This window comes from Leptopilina heterotoma, unplaced genomic scaffold (assembly GCF_015476425.1).
Source record: "Leptopilina heterotoma isolate Lh14 unplaced genomic scaffold, ASM1547642v1 Lhet_16, whole genome shotgun sequence".
Classification (NCBI taxonomy): Eukaryota; Metazoa; Arthropoda; class Insecta; order Hymenoptera; family Figitidae; genus Leptopilina; species Leptopilina heterotoma.
Genome location: NW_025110874.1, coordinates 2,745,051 through 2,765,974, shown reverse-complemented (window position 1 = coordinate 2,765,974; position 20,924 = coordinate 2,745,051). Strand labels below are relative to the sequence as shown.

At 22.9% G+C, this 20,924-nt stretch overlaps 1 protein-coding gene across 2 annotated transcripts in view; it reads right to left on the bottom strand.

The window, feature by feature from the left end:
• The window catches only part of LOC122498765 (RNA pseudouridylate synthase domain-containing protein 2-like), a 486,414-nt gene that overhangs the window by 358,540 nt on the left and 106,950 nt on the right, over nucleotides 1–20,924 (bottom strand). Inside the window, exon 1 of one of the 2 annotated variants that reach the window (XM_043606678.1) lies at nucleotides 12,809–13,416. The exons of the other annotated variant lie outside the window; for it this stretch is intronic. Coding sequence (XP_043462613.1) covers nucleotides 12,809–12,958 — 150 coding nt within the window. The 5' untranslated portion in view covers nucleotides 12,959–13,416. Of the gene's footprint in view, nucleotides 1–12,808; nucleotides 13,417–20,924 lie in introns of those variants that run through there. 2 annotated transcript variants of the gene reach the window in all.

The following is a 20,924-nucleotide window of genomic DNA, read 5'->3' as shown; positions in this document are numbered from 1 at the left end:
TTTAATGAAAACTGTATTAAAAAATAATTGAAATTATGCCAAGAATTTTATTAAAATTTTTGAAAATAGTTGAATTTCGGTAATCATTTGTAATTGCTTGAAAATTCAATTTGTTTTTGTGTTTTTAACTAAAACATCTATACTTATGAAAATTGTAAAAGAAACTCTTTTAAAATTGAATTAATTTTGAAATATTTAAGTACAATTAGATTTTAAGAATAAATACAATAAGTTTCCAGGTTGCGTGGCAACCCTGAAGCGAATTTCTCTTATTTTGATATTTTCCACTGAAATATGGCTCAAAAAACGTTCTCTTATTTTAAGAGAATTAGTTCTTAAAAAAATGCATCTCAGGTATCAATAGGATACTTTAGAAAACATTTTATTTTAAGAATAAATATTTTAAATATTTTAAATATTTTAAGATATCAAGAAAGACACCTATTTTTGCAGTGTAAAAGAAATTTCCATGATACCTTAAACATTGTTTCTACAAAGTATTTTTAAAATTATTTTAAATTTTTTAAATTAGTCTCCAAGGACTTTGGTTGAAATATAATGAAGTCTCTCAAATGATTACTATTTATATTCAACATACGAATTTAAAAATAAATTCCACTTTAAAAAAACTGAGCACATTCGATGATTAAATTGAATTTCTTCGATAATAATCGATCCAAATGCGGAACTTTGATAAATATAAAAGCCGCAAATAAAGTTTTTTTTTGGCAATATCATGAGGAGTCGGTCAACAGTAATAAAAGCACTTTTTGAAATGAATTTCTTTTTGTGCTAACTTCTCAACTACTCTATGTGCGTAATATTCATCATCTCTCTCTTCTTTCAAATTACATACAATATCGAGAGGAACCTGTACCAAGCGTATAAGTATCTAAAAAATTAAAATTTCTTCCCATATCTTTTTAATTATTCCACATATTTCAAATATTTGAAAGTGCAGTATTAATATATGGGAAATAAATGACAAATAAAGTTTGCCAATTTATTCATCCGTAATGATGAATATCTCGGAATGAAATTGTAAAATATTTCCCCATAAAAAAAATCAATGATGGATTCAGTTGAATATTCATAAACTTAAAATTTTAATAATCTGCATGATATGTTGCAATTAAAATTCAATGCATTTTTTTTTTGAGATTTTTGCGATATTAAAAAAATGGGAAAATTTTTATGTTGGATTTGAAAATTTGAAAAAGCTTAACATGTGCTCAGTGAAGTGTAAGCCGCATGGAGTAAAGTGACTGCATTGTTAACACATGACACGCTATGTTAACGTTTGAGAGAATTCTAATCTGATTACGCTTATTTTGCAACAATTCACTTGAAAATTGTCAATTTATTTCAAAATGTCCTAATTCATTTTCCAATTTCGTTAAATTGAGGAAAATTTCATAATATGTAAATTCAAAACAGAAAGAAATGCGGAAAATATATATTGTAATTAAAGAAAAAATATGAATATTCAATAGTTATGAAATTTTTCATAATTTCAATTAGTAAACAACTTTGTACTCTTTCAAATCAAGTGGTATACATATTGTTTCTCCAGATTTAGAAAAGATAATAAAAAAATATACAATTGAACAAAGTCAGGGTTGACCCAAAAATTAATTTTTTCCCCTCACTTCAAATAATTAAGAAAAATTAATTTTACAGAATTATTATAGTTAAAAGTATGAAAAATTTAAATTTTCAAAGATTTTAATTTAAAACCTTTTTAAAATTCAATTACTCCTAAAAATTCATGCTATAACGCATTTAATATTCAATTATTAACTAAAATTCATTTTTAAATCAATTTTTAATAGAAAATTCGACGAGAATTCAATCATTTAAATACAAAAATAAATAATTTATTGAATAATTGAATGTTTCTCAAAATTGAATTCTTTCGAAGAATTTTAATTAATTTTTTTAGGAATAATTGCAATTTTGAGGAATTAATTTCAAATTGTAAAAATAATTAAAATTCTATGATGAATTTTATTATTTGTGAAAATAATTGAATTCTTGCTAACTAATTTGATGAAACATTTTTTTTTTAATAATTGAATATCTGTGGAGAATTTTATTAAATCTTTTTAAAACAATTTAATTACAATTGTATTAAAAATATATGAATTTTTATAAACAAATTTGATTAAAATCATTGACAATGATTATTATAATCGACTTCTTTCAGAGAATATTATAAATATTGTTTTAAATAATTAATTTCTTTCAACAAAATTTTCGAAAATTGTATTTTAATTTTAAATAATAATTGAATTTCGGTAAAAATTTTATTTTTTATTAAATTAACTGAATTTTTGGGAAGAATTTTATTAAATTTTTCTTTACAAATAATTGAATTTTGTGAAATCTTATTAAAATAGTCAATATATTGAAAATAATTGAAATCTGGTGAAAAATTTTCTTTAAAATGTTAAAAATAATTGAATTGTGTCAAAGAATTTTATTAACAATTTTAAAAATAATTACATTTTTCGAGAAATTCGATTAAAATTTCTGTTAAATAGTTGAATTCTTTTGAAAAAATTTATTAAAATAATAGATATTGAAAATCATAGAATATTGTGGAAAATTGTTTAAAATAATTGAAATTGTGGGATAATTTTTTACTATTTATTTATGAGAATAATAGAAAGATTGCGAAGAACTTTATAAAAAATTTGCAAATAAATGAATTTATGTGAAATTTTTATTATTTTATGAAAATAATTAAATGTTTGCTTAGAATTTTATTAAATTTTTTTTTTTAAATAATTGAATTCTTCTTGGGAAATTTTATTAAAATAATAGACATTTAAAATCATCGAAATAAGGAAACTTTTTGAAAATAATTAAAATTTTGCCAAGAACTTTATTAAAATTTTTGAAAATAATTGAATTTCAGAGAAGAATTTTATTATATATAATAAAAGATAATTGAAATTTTTAAGATAATTAATAAAATTTTTGAACAAAATTGAATTTCTGCGAAGAATTTTATTACTTTTAAAAATAATTGAATTTTTCCAAATATTAATGTAACTTCTCTAAAATTTAATTTCTTTATGGTTTTTTACTAATATTCTTTTATAAATCCATTATTTTCAATAATTGATTAAATAATTTGTTTAAAAAATATAACTTATTTCAGAAGAATTTGAATTATTGACATTTTTCAAAAATCTAAGTTCTTTCTAATGAATATATGAATGAATTTATTAAAAATTAAAATTTTATAAAATTTCAAATTAAAAACTTTTGAAATTTATCTATTTAAAAAATTGTAAATGCAACTGTTTTAAAATTAAATTAATTTAAAAATCTTTAACTAAATTTATTCATTGAATAATTTCTAGGTAATAATTTGATGATAGTTCTTGAAGAATTAATGTTATTTGAAAAGAAATTATTGTCAGAAATAGTGAAAATTGAAGGTTTTATGGTAATTTCATAGTTTATGAGGCAAACAAAAAAAGATACCAATATTCAGAATTTTCTTATGACTTCTAAAAAATTTAATAATTTTATCCAGTACTTTTAATAAAAATCCCTGACTTTTCCCTATATTTTCCTGATTTCCCTGACCTGTGGCAACCTTGAAAGTGTTAATTAATTTATTTTAAAAACAAAAAAATTGGCTCATTGAATTAGTAAAATTAAAATAAATCTACTTCAAATATATATTTATAGAGAAGTTTCACGCAGAATATTTGAGGAAGTCACCAGTTTCTTAATATCATAAACACCAACAATTAATTTAGAGAAAGTCTATTGTTGCAATGTAGTCTTTTAGTATAAAAATTAATTGCCCGTAACAATCTTGTATTTCCACATGAAGTTTTACAAAGAACTTCGCACTTCCATTTATAATATTTTACGCACAAAGTGGAAAAAATTATTTCTCAAAAATCATACCAAAAAGCTGATAGAGTTTATAAATAAACCAAAAAATAGTAAAAAAAAAAAACAATACCAATTGTAATGTGTATATTTATACATTTACACGATTTATATATGTGTCAAGGAGAAAATGTTTCCGCACTATTTGTGCGCGAATAAAAGAGAAGATTCGAAAAGTCAATTCTCATGAGATTAAATTGAACATGAAGTCTAACGAGTTTTTACAATATTTTGAATTTTCTCCAGCTTTGCTTGTAATATCTTTTCATGCAACAAGCATCCTTCTGCATTGCTGGATATATTGAAAATATTCCCCGAGAAAAATCTGTGTTTTCACTACTCTCACGATAGAATTCCTATTGTTGTAGTATATCGCGCCTGTCACATTTTACAATCATATACACACTCACACTCACACATACACAAACAACAAAACAAGAAAAATGAAAAAAAGTAGCTGAAATGAATTTGTGAGCACGACAAGTTCATGATAAAATAAAAGTAAATAAATTCTATACTTTTTTTTATAATACATAAGAAATTATACGAATCTTTACAATAAAGATAGTGATTGAAAGGATTTTTAATGGGACACTTTTCTCAAAATAAGATACTTTCAGATCCATTATAAAAATTGCAATTTGATCAAGTGTGTTAAATTAAGAAAAAAAATTTACTCTCTCTCTCTCTCTCTCCCACTCTATTATAGAAAACATGTAATGCAATTTTTTATAGTCTTCTTTACAGCATTTCCTTTTGTCATTAAATCGATGAAAATTGCAAACAAAAACATAAAGTTTACTACTTTAATAATAATTTCATTGAGTAAAAATAATTTATCGGATTTTTCTCAACCCTCACCAAATAACTTGAAACTTTGTAATATATTACATTTTATTTGTCTAAAGTTTCAGAAAATCGACATTTTGAGCCAAACGAATTCGTTTATTTACAAGATACAAATACAACAATTGATCACATCTTTTAAACAATTAAAGATAAACAAATTTTGTTTTTTGCATTCAACTCAGGAAATAAAAGACTTTAAATAGGTACAAACATATTTACCATATTTTGTTAATTAACATAGTTATCTAAATTATGAAAATTTTTCTCCTTTTTATTTATAAAAAAATAGAAAATTATTAATTGTTAAAAAATTATGATTAAGAAATAAGAAATATACTATTTTATGGATAATTTTTATTTCTCAATAACAATATTGTTCACAAACTGCGATTATTCTTTTCTTCGGGAAAGAAAAACATGAGATATTCCCGTTTCTTAATATTTTTGTAGAAAATTCTCAATTTTCATAAGGAAATAATTTTCATCATTTCTATTTCTGAATTAAAATTGTTTTAATAAAAATCAAATTTTTTTTAAACTAAAGAAAATAAAAATGTTTATATAAATTCTATTTGTCAATTAAAAATTTTAATTGAACATAAAATTGAAACTTTTTAAATTATTCGAAAATAAAGGAAAAAATTTTACTAAAAAGAATGTTTTTATTACATTTATTTACAATTTTTTTTTAATTGTAAAATTAATTGAAAACAACAAAAAATTCTTTTTTAAATAAATATTTAACTATTATTTTTTCACAAAAATTAAGATTTTTAAAAATTTCCATGATTCATTAAAGATGACCGAGTGATAAAAACATTATTTTATATTATAAGAATATTGTTACTGTAACTTCTTAAAAATTATTTTAATATTCAATTATTATCTAAAACTAAAAACTAAAAACTAAAATTCATTTTTAAATCAATTTTTATTAGGAAATTCTAGGAGAATGCAATTATTGAAATACAAAACTAAATCATTTATTTATTTAATAATTGAATATTTCTTCAAATTTAATTCTTATAAAGAATTTTATTAACAAATTTTTAAATAATTGAATTCTTTTGACGAATTTTAATAAAATTTTTTAGAATAGCTTAGTTTTTAGAATAGTTTATTCGTTTCAAATTGTATTTTAATACAATTTTAAACAAATTTCTTGAAAAATGTAACTACTCTAAACATTTTTAATCAAATTTATGAAAATTGAATTATTACGAAGAAATTTTTAAAAAATTTGTAAATATTTGAATTCCTGGGAAATTTGTATTATTTATGAAAATAACACAGGCACATTGCATTTTTCGAGGAATTTTATTAAAATTGTAGTTAAAATAATTGGTATTTTGTGATGCGTTTTATTATTTATGAAAATAATTAAATTATTGCGAAGATATTCATAAAAAATTTGTAAATAATTGAATTTCTGTGAAATTAAAAATTTTCTTTTAAATAATTTGAATTCTTTTTGGAAAAATTTGAAAAAAAACAAATGAAAAAAAACAAATGAAAAACAAATTTGAAACAAATGAAGTTGTAGATATTGAAAATCGTTTAATTGAGGACAATATTTGAAAATATAATTAAAGATGAATTTTATTATTTATAAAGATAATAATTGAAATTTTGATGACAATTTTAACTGAAATTCATTTTTAAATCAATTTTTATCAGGAAATTCTAAGAGAATTTAATTATTTGAATACAAAAATAAATTATTTTATTGAATCATTAAATGTTTCTTGAAACTTTATTCTCATAAAGAATTTTATTAACAAAATTTTAAATTATTGAATTCTTTCGACGAATTTTATTAAAATTTTTAAGAATAACAGGGTGTCTACTATTTTCGTTTAACAAAATTCCCGGTTATTTCCCGGTTTTTCCCGGCTATATCCTAATTTTTTCCCGGTTTTTTTTTCTTATCAAATGTAAATTTAAATTTGATTTTAAACATAAATAAATCATTAAATTTTCTGAAAATAATGTTTTTTTCAATAATTTTAATTAAAAACTTGGAAAATACTTGAATTAAACAAAGAATTTTTTCAAGTTTTTAAAAATAATCTTGTCTCTTTATAATTATAATTGAAAATTGGATTTTTCAATTTTATTAAAATTACATTGATAATAATTGAACTTCTGCAAAGAATTTTACTATTTATAAAAATAATTGAATCCTTCCAAAGAATGCTATTATATTTATGAAAATAATTTAATTTTTGTGAAGAATTTTATTAAAATTTTTAAAAATAATAAGCAGCAATAATTAATTATTTACTTAATATGTAATAAACATTTAATTTGCTCAAGGAATAAATAAATATCATTTATTTGAACATTCAGAAATTTAAAATGATAAAAATTTAAGAGAAGTTCAATAATTATAATTATTAAATAATAATAGAATAGTATAATTTTTAGAAGCAAAAAATTGATTTAAAACTGTAAGAGGGACTTAAAATTTTAAAAATAAAATTATAATTATGGTCACTAACTTCCCTTGATTATTTTCGAAAAATTTAAATAAAATTCTTTAAAAAAATTCAATTATTTTTCAAAAAAAGTAAAAAAATTTCAATGATTTGTTTAGAAAAATTCAATTATCTTGAAACAATAGAATTGAAAAATTACAACAATTTTATTTTTTAGATTTAAAAAAAATTTTGCGAAAGTTCAATTTCATTAAACAATTTTAAGTATGTATATTTTTTTAAATTAACTAATAAAAAATTTAATTATTAATCTTCGCAGTAAGAAACATGAATACATTAGAATTTTACTCTTTATAATATTCAATTATTAATCAATTATTAAATTAAAATACTTTGAAAATTCTATTTGTTAAAAAGTTTCTAATGAATTTCTTTAACAAATTTAATTACATATTTTCAGTCGAATTTCACAATATTTCTATTAACTCCATAATTTTTTTAAAATTTATTTACATAATAGGTATATTTGAATTGGTAACTGATTTTTTATCATCAAATTAATTATTTTTAAGTAACTTAAATTTAGAGAACAGTATAAATATCTATAAAAATTGAAATAAAAATTGATTTTTTAAAAACAAATTAAAATAATAAAACTTTTTTAATTTTTGTGAAAAAATTCCCGGTTCGGTATAAAATTCCCGGCTAATTCCCGGTTTTTCCCGGTCAAATAAAATTCCCGGTTATTTCCCGGTTTTCCCGGAATTCCCGGTTAGTAGACACCCTGGAATAATTACATGTTTTGTGGAATTCAATTTTATCAAAATTATTTTCATCATTTCAAATCAATTACTATTTTCTAGAATTTTTAATTATTTTTTATGAAAATTGAATTATTACGAAGAAATTTATAAAAAATTTTGAAAATAATTGAATTTCTGCAATTGAAGCTCCGGATCTTAAAAGGGCACTTTCCGCATAGACTTTACATGGTGAAAGTGCCCTCTTATAAGATCCGGAGCATCAATTATTTGTAACTTTTCCAAAATTCAATTATTTTTGTGTTTTCAATAAAAATTTGAATTATAAATTTTTTAATGCTAATATTTTTAAAATTGATAATTTTATCTTTCAGACTTCGTTTTTCCAGCATATAGAACAAATTTTCCTTCCCTTAATTATATTTCCCATAAGATATATCAATAATTTAATATAAAAAATCAAAAAATGTGGTTCAATATTTAAATGTATAAAGTTTGAAAATTGAATTTATAACAACATAGAATAAAATCGAATACAATTTTGTTGCAGATTCGCGCCTTTACTCCACCCCTTATATAAATTTACATAATAATAATAATAATAATAATATATACGTGAACGTCAAACTTAATGGGGCTATAGATCAAAAGCTTTATGGGCTAAATTTCGAAAAGTCATTCATATAAAAACGAATATCCTCAATAGAATAATATATATTAATTTTATTTAAAAAAAATAAAATACATAACGAAAGTTTATCATTAAATTCTTTATAACCATTATACATCCAAATATGAAAATTTTCACTGTAAAATTCAGAGAGAGAAAACATCGTTTCAATAATTAGGGAAGAAAATCAATGTTCATAGTTTACGTGCACAAGTATATAAAACTTGATTAATAAACTTCGAATTTTAAATATTTACCCTTGATACAGACAAACTTGTTCTAATAAATGCATTATAACCGGAAGAAGTTTGTAACTTTTATAATTTGATACACTCTCGTTTCATAATCTCGTAATGTTCATTACGGTTTCTTGTAATCTCGTTACATAATCGGATTTGCATCTATAAATATACTCATACTTTTTTTTTTTTTTTATTAACTAAAACTTGTCTAGGAAATTTAATCTTTATTTATATTCGCTAATTTTTAAAATAACAAATAAAATTTGTCATAAATGCATTAAATATCATATTTCGTCTACAATTTAATACGCGCGACTAAAATGAAAATTATTCTACTTTAGCATTTTATTAAATTTCTTTAAATAATGAATTCAGAATTTTTATGAAAAAAGATATGTTTTACTTTTATTTTATTTGTTTTTATTTAAAACAATTTGAATATGTATGAAGTTAAATATTGTTTAATATTGAAAAATGCATTGAGAGTTCTCTAATTTAATAAACTATAATTGTATAGCATTATTGGGAAAAATTTTACGCCAACAAGATAATATTTTTTTGTATTATTTTTTTTAAAACTTATAATTCATAAAGTTAGAAGGTTTAAATGAATTAAAAACTTTGTCGATATAAATTTCATATTTTTAAATTTGACAAACTCAATTATTTCACTGCAATAAAAAGGAGAAACTATTGAAATTTAAGTTGAATTAATTATTAAAATCATTATAAATTTATAAGTAAAAATATAATTATAAATAATAATTGTTATAAGTAAAAATATAATTATAAATAATTGTTATAAATTATAAACAATAAAATTGTATTTGTAATTCAATTACCTATAATTATAATGTAAATATATTTTTTGCATAATAATTTAAAAATTAAAACATCCCAGATAACCAGAGTACTAGTGCACTTTATTATTTCGTACTTATAGTATAAAATATGAGTATGATGCCAATGTGCCGTACTAAAAAATAACGATTATTACGCTTGGCTATCTGGGATAATTTAAAGAAATAAATAAAAATTTATTATTTTTTTATTATATTATTATTTATTATATGAAACAATAATATTAGAATAAAATTTTAATTTAGAATTAATTGCTATTTGATTTAAAAAATAACAATAATTTTGATTTTAGCTGTATTTTTTTTATATTCGCATACAGGGCTCCAACAAAAAACCTAATTTAAAATTGCAGGCTATTTCCAGGTTTTCTAGGTCAATTCTTCAGAAAATTCCAGTAAAATTTGAATATAATATTCATGTCATTTAAATTATAATTTCAAATTTATAATACAGGAGTACGTTACGCATACGTTGAAAATTTGATTTTATGTTGTTTTCGTCCGAAATTTAAAAGATTGCGGTAAAAAGTATAAAAATTTCAAAAAATATGAATCTCAAAAATTTCAAAATAATTATCAAAGAGAAAAAGAAAAAAAAATTGAAAAATTTGTAAACATTTAAAATTTTAGACTTTTTTTATGATTTAATTTCAGAAAACTTTTAAAAATCTCATGTCTTTTCCATGAATTCCAGGTTCTGTACAAGAATCCTGATATTTTATAAAAAATTGCAAAAAATGCATTGTATATCTAATAGTAGAAGAAGAGAAGTTTTTCTTGTTTTCATAATTAAATTTAACACTTTATTAAAAAAATCATTTTGAAACTTTATAACTTTATATTTTTTATGCGCGACATGCAAGGCGCAATATTACAATATATTACAATATACAATAAAATACAAAAAAATTTTAATCTTGTCCCTTGACATATCTTTTTTTTTAACCTCAAAAACTGAAAAATCCCATTTTTAAAAAATATCATTTTGTATGTGTAAACATTATATTTTTATAAATATTTTGAGACTATGAAGAGCTTTAGGGAAGATCAATTATACTGATTGCAACGAAAATTAAAAATTTAACTTTTACATTTAGAAACTTCACAATTAATTTTTTTATAGAGACGTAAAATATTATTCCAATACAAATTTTAGAAACATAACCTCTTATTAAACATTTTTCGTCCATAATAGCCTGAGATATTACATTTTTAAAAATCCAAAATTTTGAAAAATAAGACTTTTTTGAAAATTTTGTGAAAAATTTTGTTAAAATTACGAAATTATTGGTATTTTAAAAACCGAAAATTATGAAAAATCTTTCACAACTTTTTAAAAACTTTTCTTTCTGGGTGTCTACAACTAACAACGTTTGTCATCGTCGATTTGAAGAAAAAAAACGGTTTTTTATTTTTACTCAAAAAACATTTTACGTTTACAAAATTTTGTTTTTAACTTTTTGTTCAAAAAACACTGTTAAAAGTTTTATTAAGACAAAAGTTTGAATAAAAAAATTTTTGTTTTTCTAAATCGTTGTAAATGTCACCAACGTTATAAATGATGAATATAAAATGAAAATTTGTAAAAAATTATGTATTTTAAGAACAAATGGACTTATTTTAAGAAACGAATTTTTTCAATGCAATTATTTCTGCTTCAATTCATGCAGATTGGTAGCTTCATCTATATGACACTTTTCTTTAGATCTTTCAGAATTTTAAGTGGTCAATCTTTTTCTATTTGATTATATGTCTGTGGTTTATATTATTTATCAAAATAGAATAGAAATGCACTATTAATTTTATTATTACTATTAATTATTAATTTTTTTTTACTTTTTTTTATTTTTTCCTACTATTAATTTTTTACTAAAAATTTAAAATACTAATTCTAGGCATTAAAAATACTATGTTTAAGAGTACATTTGAAAGTCATGATGAAACAAATTCACTGACTTTCGAAAAAATTCCCTGACATTTCCCGATTTTCCAGATGTTGTAGACACCCTGGTAACTTTTCTTTAAGCAAAATTTTTCAAATTCAATTTTTTGGCATATTTTTATATTTTTTTCCTTGAGGAAGCAAAGTGTTCATGAAATGGACACAGAAACGTACGGCTTAACTTGGCAGCTGTTTTCTTATTATGTTTTAAAACAAACAGCAATTCAAAATTTTACTAACAATCATGTAGTCAATTTTCAAGAACTCAAATGTAGGGGAAAATCTTCAGTTTCAAAATTTTGACTTTTTCAAACTTGCTCCGAACTTTTAATAAACATTCAAATTTAATAAATTTAAAAAGTTAAAACTAATTTATCATCGTTTTAAAATCTGTCATTTAGAAGCACAATTTTTATCGTAATTTACTGTCATCCATAAATTTTTTGTTAGCAGTAAATATTTTATATTCTTATCATTTTCCAAGTTTAGAAAAAAAATCAATTTTACTTTTATGTGAAAATTTATCACCATTTGCAAAAATATTTGTCCCACTCAAATTCGCAAATAGAGACACTTTCCTATGGACCAACAAAAAGCAAATATCCCTTTTAAAGTGTTATTACTTTAAAAAAAAAAAAATCGCCTGATTGTAAAAACAAACTCTCCGAATTCCGCACGAGATCGAGTAGCTCTTTTTTTTTAACCTACATGTTATTTTTCCGAGTCGAATAAATCTTTTTCCAATTGAAATTTTGTATTCATAGTAAAATGAAATTCACCAGTATACTATTACACTGTCGCACAGTGAATATTTTTTTTTCCAGATTATACTGCGCCTTCCACTGATTTGAACAAAACAGTGCCTAGTGATATTCAGAACAAAACAGTGCTGATCGAATGTGCACAACAATGCACAAAACACACCGAGAGCAACTTGTGGTTATGTGTCTGTGTGTGGATGCGGAAGGAGGGGAGGGGGTGTCTAACAAACAAAAGCGAGTACATCAAGTGAACGAGAGAACAACTCGAATTCATCGCGCGCGCTTATTTCAACGGTTAGCGAAGCGAGCAAAAACGGATTTCAATTTCAAGAGTCATTTTCGAAAATAAAAACCCTTTTTTTTGTCCTACCTTGCGAGGCTCCGGTGCATAAATCCCCGGCAATGGTGTCAAAAGATGCAGTGGAGGATTTGGTATTCCGGAAGCCGGATGTCCAGGTGGTATCGGCAACGGTACCAACTTCAACCCCCAGGGCAAATACCAAGGCGCTGTATGATGCATTTTCAAAATAAAAACAAAAACACTAGTTTTGGGAAAATTATTCTTTTCTTCAAAAATTAACTATCTTGTGAGACAAGCAAAAAACTTGTATCATGAATCAAATGTTTCTTCCGTCTTCTTTGTGAAACAGATCCATAAAACTCAAGAGACACACAACACTTTTTTTTGTCTTCTTTTTTTTTGTAGAGACAATTGTTATTCCTCGGACATTTTTCTCACACCAAGGGATAGAAATAATTTTTCAAGAATAACACTGGAAAACATGGGAAGGGGGCGTTGCGACGTCCTTGCTAAAAAAAACTTTTTCCTCTTTTTGGTTTTATTCAAACATCACGAGAAACAAGAGGAAATAAACTTTTTTATGAAATTTAATATATTTTTATAAATAATGAAAATTCGTAATTATTATTATTATTTTTGAAGAGACACAAAAAAATTGACCCGACGTGGCCGCAACGAGCGCGCCGCGACGACTGAACGTTGATCGAGCGAGCACATGGCGGAGAGTCCTTTCTCTCTCTTTCTCTCTGTCTCGCTCCTCGTCTCCCCCACGATCATTTACCATCTTCCTTTATCTCTATGATATTCTAGTTGGAGGACCCTCCTCTGCTTGGAGCGTTTGCAACCCTAGCTCGCGCACGTGTTTCCCCCTCCTCTCTCTCTCTCTCTCTCTCTCTCTCTCTCTCTCTCTCTCTCTCTCTCTCTCTCTCTCTCTCTCTCTCTCTCTCTCTCTCTCTCTCTCTCTCTCTCTCTCTCTCTCTCTCTCTCTCTCTCTCTCTCTCTCTCTCTCTCTCTCTCTTATATTCTCAATTCCGTCACTCCTCTTTTTAATCATTTCTTCTTTTCCTCCTTATTTTCTTTCCTTATAGTAGGTACCTACACTTGTTTTCTACTGCTATTTTCTCAAAGCCACTATCTAACGTCTTTTTTATTGCTTTGACTTCTTTTTCCTCGCGGTAAATTTTACTTCTCCCTTATTGTATAGGCATACACACAACGCAACGCCAGTCGAGCGAATATCCAGATCGCGTGTTATGTGTAGACTGTTGCGATTGTATTTTTGATTGAACGTTGCACACGTCAGGAGAACAGATTTTTTTTCTACATGTATAAAAAGCTGAGTATCTAATATTTATGCGCATTTGTTTTCTCAGACTGAGGGAATATATAAGAATAAAATTGTGCAGATCTTATATACGCCATTAGGGAAAGAAAATAGTTCCATTATATTTTTAAAACTAGCTTTTATTGAATCAGAATATTAGGTACTTGAATCGAAGAAATTTTTACTATTTCTGAAACTAAAAATTGAATGTACTTGGGCGATACTAACACATTTACTCCAAAAACGATCAAAATTACTCCTAAATAAATAGTAGAAATTGTTAGAAATTAAAAACAATACAGATTTATACTATAAACGTTTAGTAAAAGTTACTACACAGATAGCACGTAATCTTGTATTGTGGCAATGTGTGCTATCTGGGTATGGATTTATAGTTTGTTTCTGTGTGAATGTGTAAAGATTTTTGGTTCAGGTAGAAAATTAACTTTGTAAGTTAGTTAGAAAGTTAGTTGGTTAGTAACTAAGTTAAGTAAGTTAGTTAGTTGGTAACTAAGTTTGTTAGTTAATTAGTATTTAAGTTAGTTAGTTAATTAGTGATTAAGTTTGTAAGTTAGTTAGAAACTTAGTAAGTTAGTTAGAAAGATAGTAAGCTACTTAGTTAGTAAGTTAGAATGTTAGTTAGCTCGTTAATTAGTAAGTAAGTTAAGTAATTAAGTTAATTAGTAACTAACTATTGTCCCTGTTGAAGCTAAATTCATCGAATTTTGACAAATCATTGACTTGGCGTTTGATTTAAAGTGAAATTTTATTCATTGTAAAAATAACAACAAAATGGATTATTTAAATTCTTTCTGGTATTAATTTAATCCCAGAGGTATTAAACTGTTGCAGATTATTTTAATCCATGCTGGTGTTATTTTAATTTTAACACCTCACGATTTACTGTGAAGTTGTATTTTTTACTAAAAATTAGTCAAAACTGTGACAAATTCAATTGGTAAAGGAATCCGCACTATTTTATTAGTAGAAAACTACTAATAAAAAAGATTTATAGAGAGTGTTAATCATTATGAATTATATTAATAAAATAGTAATTTGCAGCGCGGAAAATATTTCAGTGCATCATTGCACTATTTGTGGTACAAACGTTGAACTATATCAGATCTACTAATACTATATAGCTATGGCCAACCGCTCTCCCCTCACATGCTTTCTATCCCCTTTCACTATTAACCAGACAGATGAAAAACAGTCATTTTTGTTAGCACATTATTTTCTTTAACATCATGTGACTGTCAGACCTTCAATGCTAATTTTTCGACCACTTTTCTCTTAATATTATATTGAATAAATTGAGCTGAAATTTTGTAGGAATACTTATCTAAACTATAATGAAGAATGTCAGTGAAATTCCTATAATTTATTTATAAGAATTTAAGTATTATTTTCAATACATTTTTAATTAAATTTCTTGAAAGAATTAAATTATTTTCAAAAATTTTAATGCAATTCTTTTAAAAATTCAATTTTTTTTCGAAAAATTTTTAATTAAATTCTTTGTAGAAATTTCATTAATTTCAATAATTTATCAAAATTCAATTATTTTTAATATCCTACTATTTCAATAAAATTTCACAAAAAAAATTCAATTATTTAAGAAGAAATTTTAATAAAATTCGTCTCATGAATTCAATTATTTTCAAAAGTAATAAAATTCTTCGCAGAAATTCAATTATGGTCAAAAAATTTTAAAAATTCTCTTTAAAATTTTAATTATCTTTATAAATAATAAAATTTTTCTCTAAAATTCAATTATTTTCAAAATACTTTTTTCAATTCAATCAAATTTTTTACAGAGATTCAATTATTTTTAATACATTTTTAATCTAATTTCTCGATAAATGAAATTATTCTTAAAAATTTTATTGAAATTCGTCAAAAGAATTTTAATTACCTTTACCTATTTAAAAATTTGTTGATAAAATTCTTTAAATGAGAGTACAATTTTTAAAAACATTCAATTCTTCAATAAATTATTTATTTTTGTATTTAAATAATTGAATTGTCGTAGAATTTTCTAATAAAAATTGATTCAAATATGAATTTCAGTTAATGTTTTAGATAATAATTGAATATTAAACTCTCTAAATTTGTATTAGTAAAAATGTTTTCTAATTTGAATTAGTGACTGACTTTTTGCTTTTAAATTAGCAGATTTTACTAATAAATAATCGTCTCCACTAATTTAATAGTAGAATTTACTAATTCAAGAGCAAAAAGTCAGTCATTAATAATTCCAATTAGTAAACGCATTTTTAATTTTTTCCCAATTCAAATTTATACAGAAAGCATTAAATCGTGCATTTTTAGAAATAATTGAATTTTAAAAAGGTTTCAAATTATAATTTTTGAATGTTTGAATCTTTCGCACTTTTAACTGAAAATTGTGTAGATTTAATTTTTTGAAAAAGTTTAATTGAATTTTTTTTAAGTTATTAGAAGTTTTTATTTTCTAATAATATATTGCAGAATTTCTGAATAATCAAAATTTCAGGTAGAATTGAATAGTAAACAAAGGGATTTGAAAATTTTCAAAGAAATTATTGAAACATTGCTTTAAAAAATTATAATTTGAAGAAGATTTTTAGTTAAAAATTCTGGAAAACAATAATTGAATTGAAATGATGAGAGTAATGAAAGTAATTTTTAATAAGTTACAGTAACAATATTCTTATAATATAAAATAATGATTTTATCACTCGGGCATTTTTAATCATTATAAAACATGAAGATATCGATTGCTCCGAGTCGAAGACTCGGTGTGATCGATTTCTTCATGTTTTATTAACAATTTTTTATAATTTGTTTAATTTCAAAACGGTTTGAATTTGAATCTTTTGAAGAATTTTATATATATAAAAATAATAATTAAATATTTAGTTAAAAAAGATAAAAATAACAATGCGGAATACAGAGTTCCATGTATTTGTAAAAATTTATTGGAATTATTTAATTTTTGTAAAATATAAAAAATGTAGTTTTAAAAACATGGAAAAATTTCGTTTATTAACCTGGAAAACTTGGAAAAGTCAGGAAATTGAAAATGAGCAAAAGCGTGGCAACCCAGATGATGTATAAAATCCATTTTTTAACAGATTTCTAAACTTCTTTTTCATTTTCTGTTTATATGTATTACTTCAATCGAACAAATTTGTTGTGATTGTCGCAGGGGTTTGAAAAAGCCCTGGATTCTTTTGATAAGAAGAAACTAGAGCAAAATAAAAAAATATATTTTACGTATAAATGTATTGCAACTTTAAGGCCAGAGGAACGAGAAACCTTACAAAATTTCCGACTATTATTTGAGTCAGTGGCTTTAAATGAAGAAATCTTTTTTTCTTTTTTTTTTTTTTGAAAAAGAGAGTAAAAAAACATGGTTTTAAAACTTTCAATCTTTGGTACAAATATTTGAATATTTTTTTCATGTATAGCATCCGGAGAATATTCAATTTTCCATTCTTGAAAATTATGCGCCAAAACAGAATTACCTTATATTCTATATAGTTGGATTAAACAGAATGCGGTTCATAGCGCTAATAAAAAGATACACCCTCACTTTTTCCTAAATCAACATGTAAATTAGCCAATATAAAAGTTGATTTTTGAGATATCAGTTTTCATGGCATCATAAAAGATATTCATTAAAGGAGATTGATCGCACAAGCTCCCGCATCGAAATCTTTCAAAGCTGCGTTTCATATTACCATAAAACGCTATCAAAATTATATCCATATATAAATTCAAAGTTATATCGAATATTTATATGCGTACACATTCAACAACATTGCATCAAAATCACTTAAGGGTAAAAATGAAAATGTCTGTTTGGTAATAAATTTTCAATACCTTGTAATAATTATACATATATAGTGTTATTCTTATCTGCGAAAACGTTTCCTTTCCATCTACACAGTAATAATAGTAGTAATGTAATAATGTACTTATACATTTCATGCACTAATTAGGAATAACGCAAGTAGACAACTAAAGCTTGCGAGAATATATTTATACCTTGTATATGCGGGTTTGCGATTAAACCTAGTGCGATTATTCTCTAAAGTCGGATGCAGTACTCAGGAGTGACAAGAGGCTATATTGTAACGGGCCAGTAGCCAATTACATGCAAGCATAGATTTCGAAAATGTGATGTACCTCACTTGTCGGCTAAAAGTAAAATCGTCTCTATACTGCGGATTAAAACTTTATTTTTACAGCATAAATCATTATTCTTCTAAGTTACGAATTGCGTTGAACCAAAATTACATACCATTTTAGGCAAACAAATACTATTGCTTTCAAGTTTTCCTCTAAATTCAATCCATTCATTTGCAACAAACAAAATTCACTTCAACAGAATCCAATTAATCAAATTACATTCGTAAATTGTTCACATTAGATTGTTCTCGTTTCTATTATCCATTCAACTAAAAATGAAGGGATTTCCAATTAATGATTCAGAACTCGAATAAAAATACGGACTTTATACGGAACAAAAATGAAAAACTGCGGAACAATTACTGACAAAAATAAATAAACAGTCCGGCGATTCAAATAAGAGAACATTTTACTTATAACCATAAATTAAATTTTTCAAAACTATAAAACATGAAGATATTGATCACTCCGAGTCTTCGACTCGGAGCAATCCCTATCTTCATGTTTTATAATAGATAAACATGACCCATTTGAAAGCAATTGAATTTTATTAAAATTATATTGAAAATAATTGAATTCTTGCGAAGAGTTTTACTAATTATAAAAATAATTGAATTGTTCCAAAGAATTTATTAAAATTTCAGAAAATAAATGAATTTTCTGTTAATATTAACATAAAAATTTGAAAAATTAAATTCTTTCGTGTAAATTTATTTAAATTGGATTAAAAATTATTTAATTCCTGCAAAGAATTTTAGTATTTATAAAAATAATTGAATTTTTTCGAAATGTGTTAAATTTTTTTTTTTTAAATTTAATTCTTCCAAGGAATTCAATTAAAATTGTTTTGAAAATGCTTGAATTTTTGTAAAGATTTTACTGCTTAAAAAAATAATTTAATTGTTTAAAAGGCTTTATTAAAATTTTAGAAAATAATTGAAATCTTTCGTGAAATTTTAGGTATTAAAATTTTTGAAGATGTGAACAGTAATAATTAATTTTGTACTTAATAAGTGAATTTTTTAAATTTTAATTATATAATATAATTAAAATAATTATAATTAATTATTATATAATATAATATTTAAAATTATTTTCATCATTTCAATTCAATTATTATTTTCAAGAATTTTTAACTAAAATTCTTCTTTAAGTTAATTATTTTTAACAATTATCGAAAAAGTTCTTTCACAAATTTCCAATCCATTTGTACAATACTCAATTTTACGAAATTTCAATTATTCGAAAATTCTTCAATTAAATAATATATATTAGAAAATAAAAACTTCAAATAATTTAAAGAAACAAAATCCACAATTAAACTTTTTCAAAAAAATTAATTTCAAAAATTCAATATTTCTAAAAATTCAAGCTATATATATATTGCTTTAAATGTTCAATTATTTCAACAAATTTACATTATATTGTTTTTAATATTCAATTATCATCTAAAATTTTAACTGAAATTCATTTTTAAATAAATTTTTTATTAGAAAATTCTACGAGAATTCCATTATTTAAATACAAAAGTAAATAATTTATTGAATAATTGAATGTTTCTCAAAATTGAATTCTCATAAAGAATTTTATCAACAAATTTTTAAATAATTCAATTCTTTCGACAAATTTTAATAAAATTTTTGAGAATAATTACATTTTTCGAGAAATTCGATTAAAATTGTATTAAAAATAATTGAAATTCTGCAATGAGTTTTATAATTTGTGAAAATAATTGAATTATGGCGAAGAATTTAAAAATTTTTGAACATGATTGAATTTCTGCGAAGAAGTTAATTATTTATGAAAATAATTGAATTTCTGCAATAATTTCTAACTTCTCCAAAATTCAATTTTTTTAAATTGTTTTCAACTAAAATTCTTTTCTAAATCTATTATTTTTAATAATTTTTAAAATAGTTATTTGAGAATTTTCAAATTCATTTGTTTGCAATTCAATTTTACAAAATTTCAATTATTCGGAAATTCTTCAATTAAATATATTTTAGAAAATAAAAACTTCAAATAATTAAAAAAAAAACAAAATCCGCAATTAAACTTATTCAAAAAAATTAATTCCGCAAAATTGTTAGTTAAAAATTTTAAAGATTTTAATGTAGGAAATTATTTGCTGATTAAGAATTTTAATTAAGGAATTAAATTATCACTAATTGCTGATATAGTCGAAATCTTCCTTAATTTAAAGATTTTAATTTGAAACCTTTTCAAAATTCAATTATTTCTAAAAAAAATCACTCTTTAATGTTTTTAATATTCAATTATAATCTAAAATTTTAACTGAAATTCATTTTTAAATAAATTTTTTATTAGAAAATTCTACAAGAATTCCATTATTTAAATACAAAATTAAATAATTTATTAAATAATAATTGAATGTTTCTCAAAATTGAATTCTGATAAAGAATTTTATCAACAAATTTTTAAATAATTCAATTCTTTCGACAAATTTTAATAAAATTTTTGAGAATAATTATATTTTTCGAGAAATTCGATTAAAATTGTATTAAAAATAAATAAAAAATTGAAATTCTGCAATGAGTTTTATTATTTGTAAAAATAATTAAATTCCTAAAAGGAATTTTATTATTTACGAAAATAATTGAATCTTGTAAAAATTTCATTGTTTATGAAAATAATTTAATTATTGCGAAGAAATTTATAAAAAAT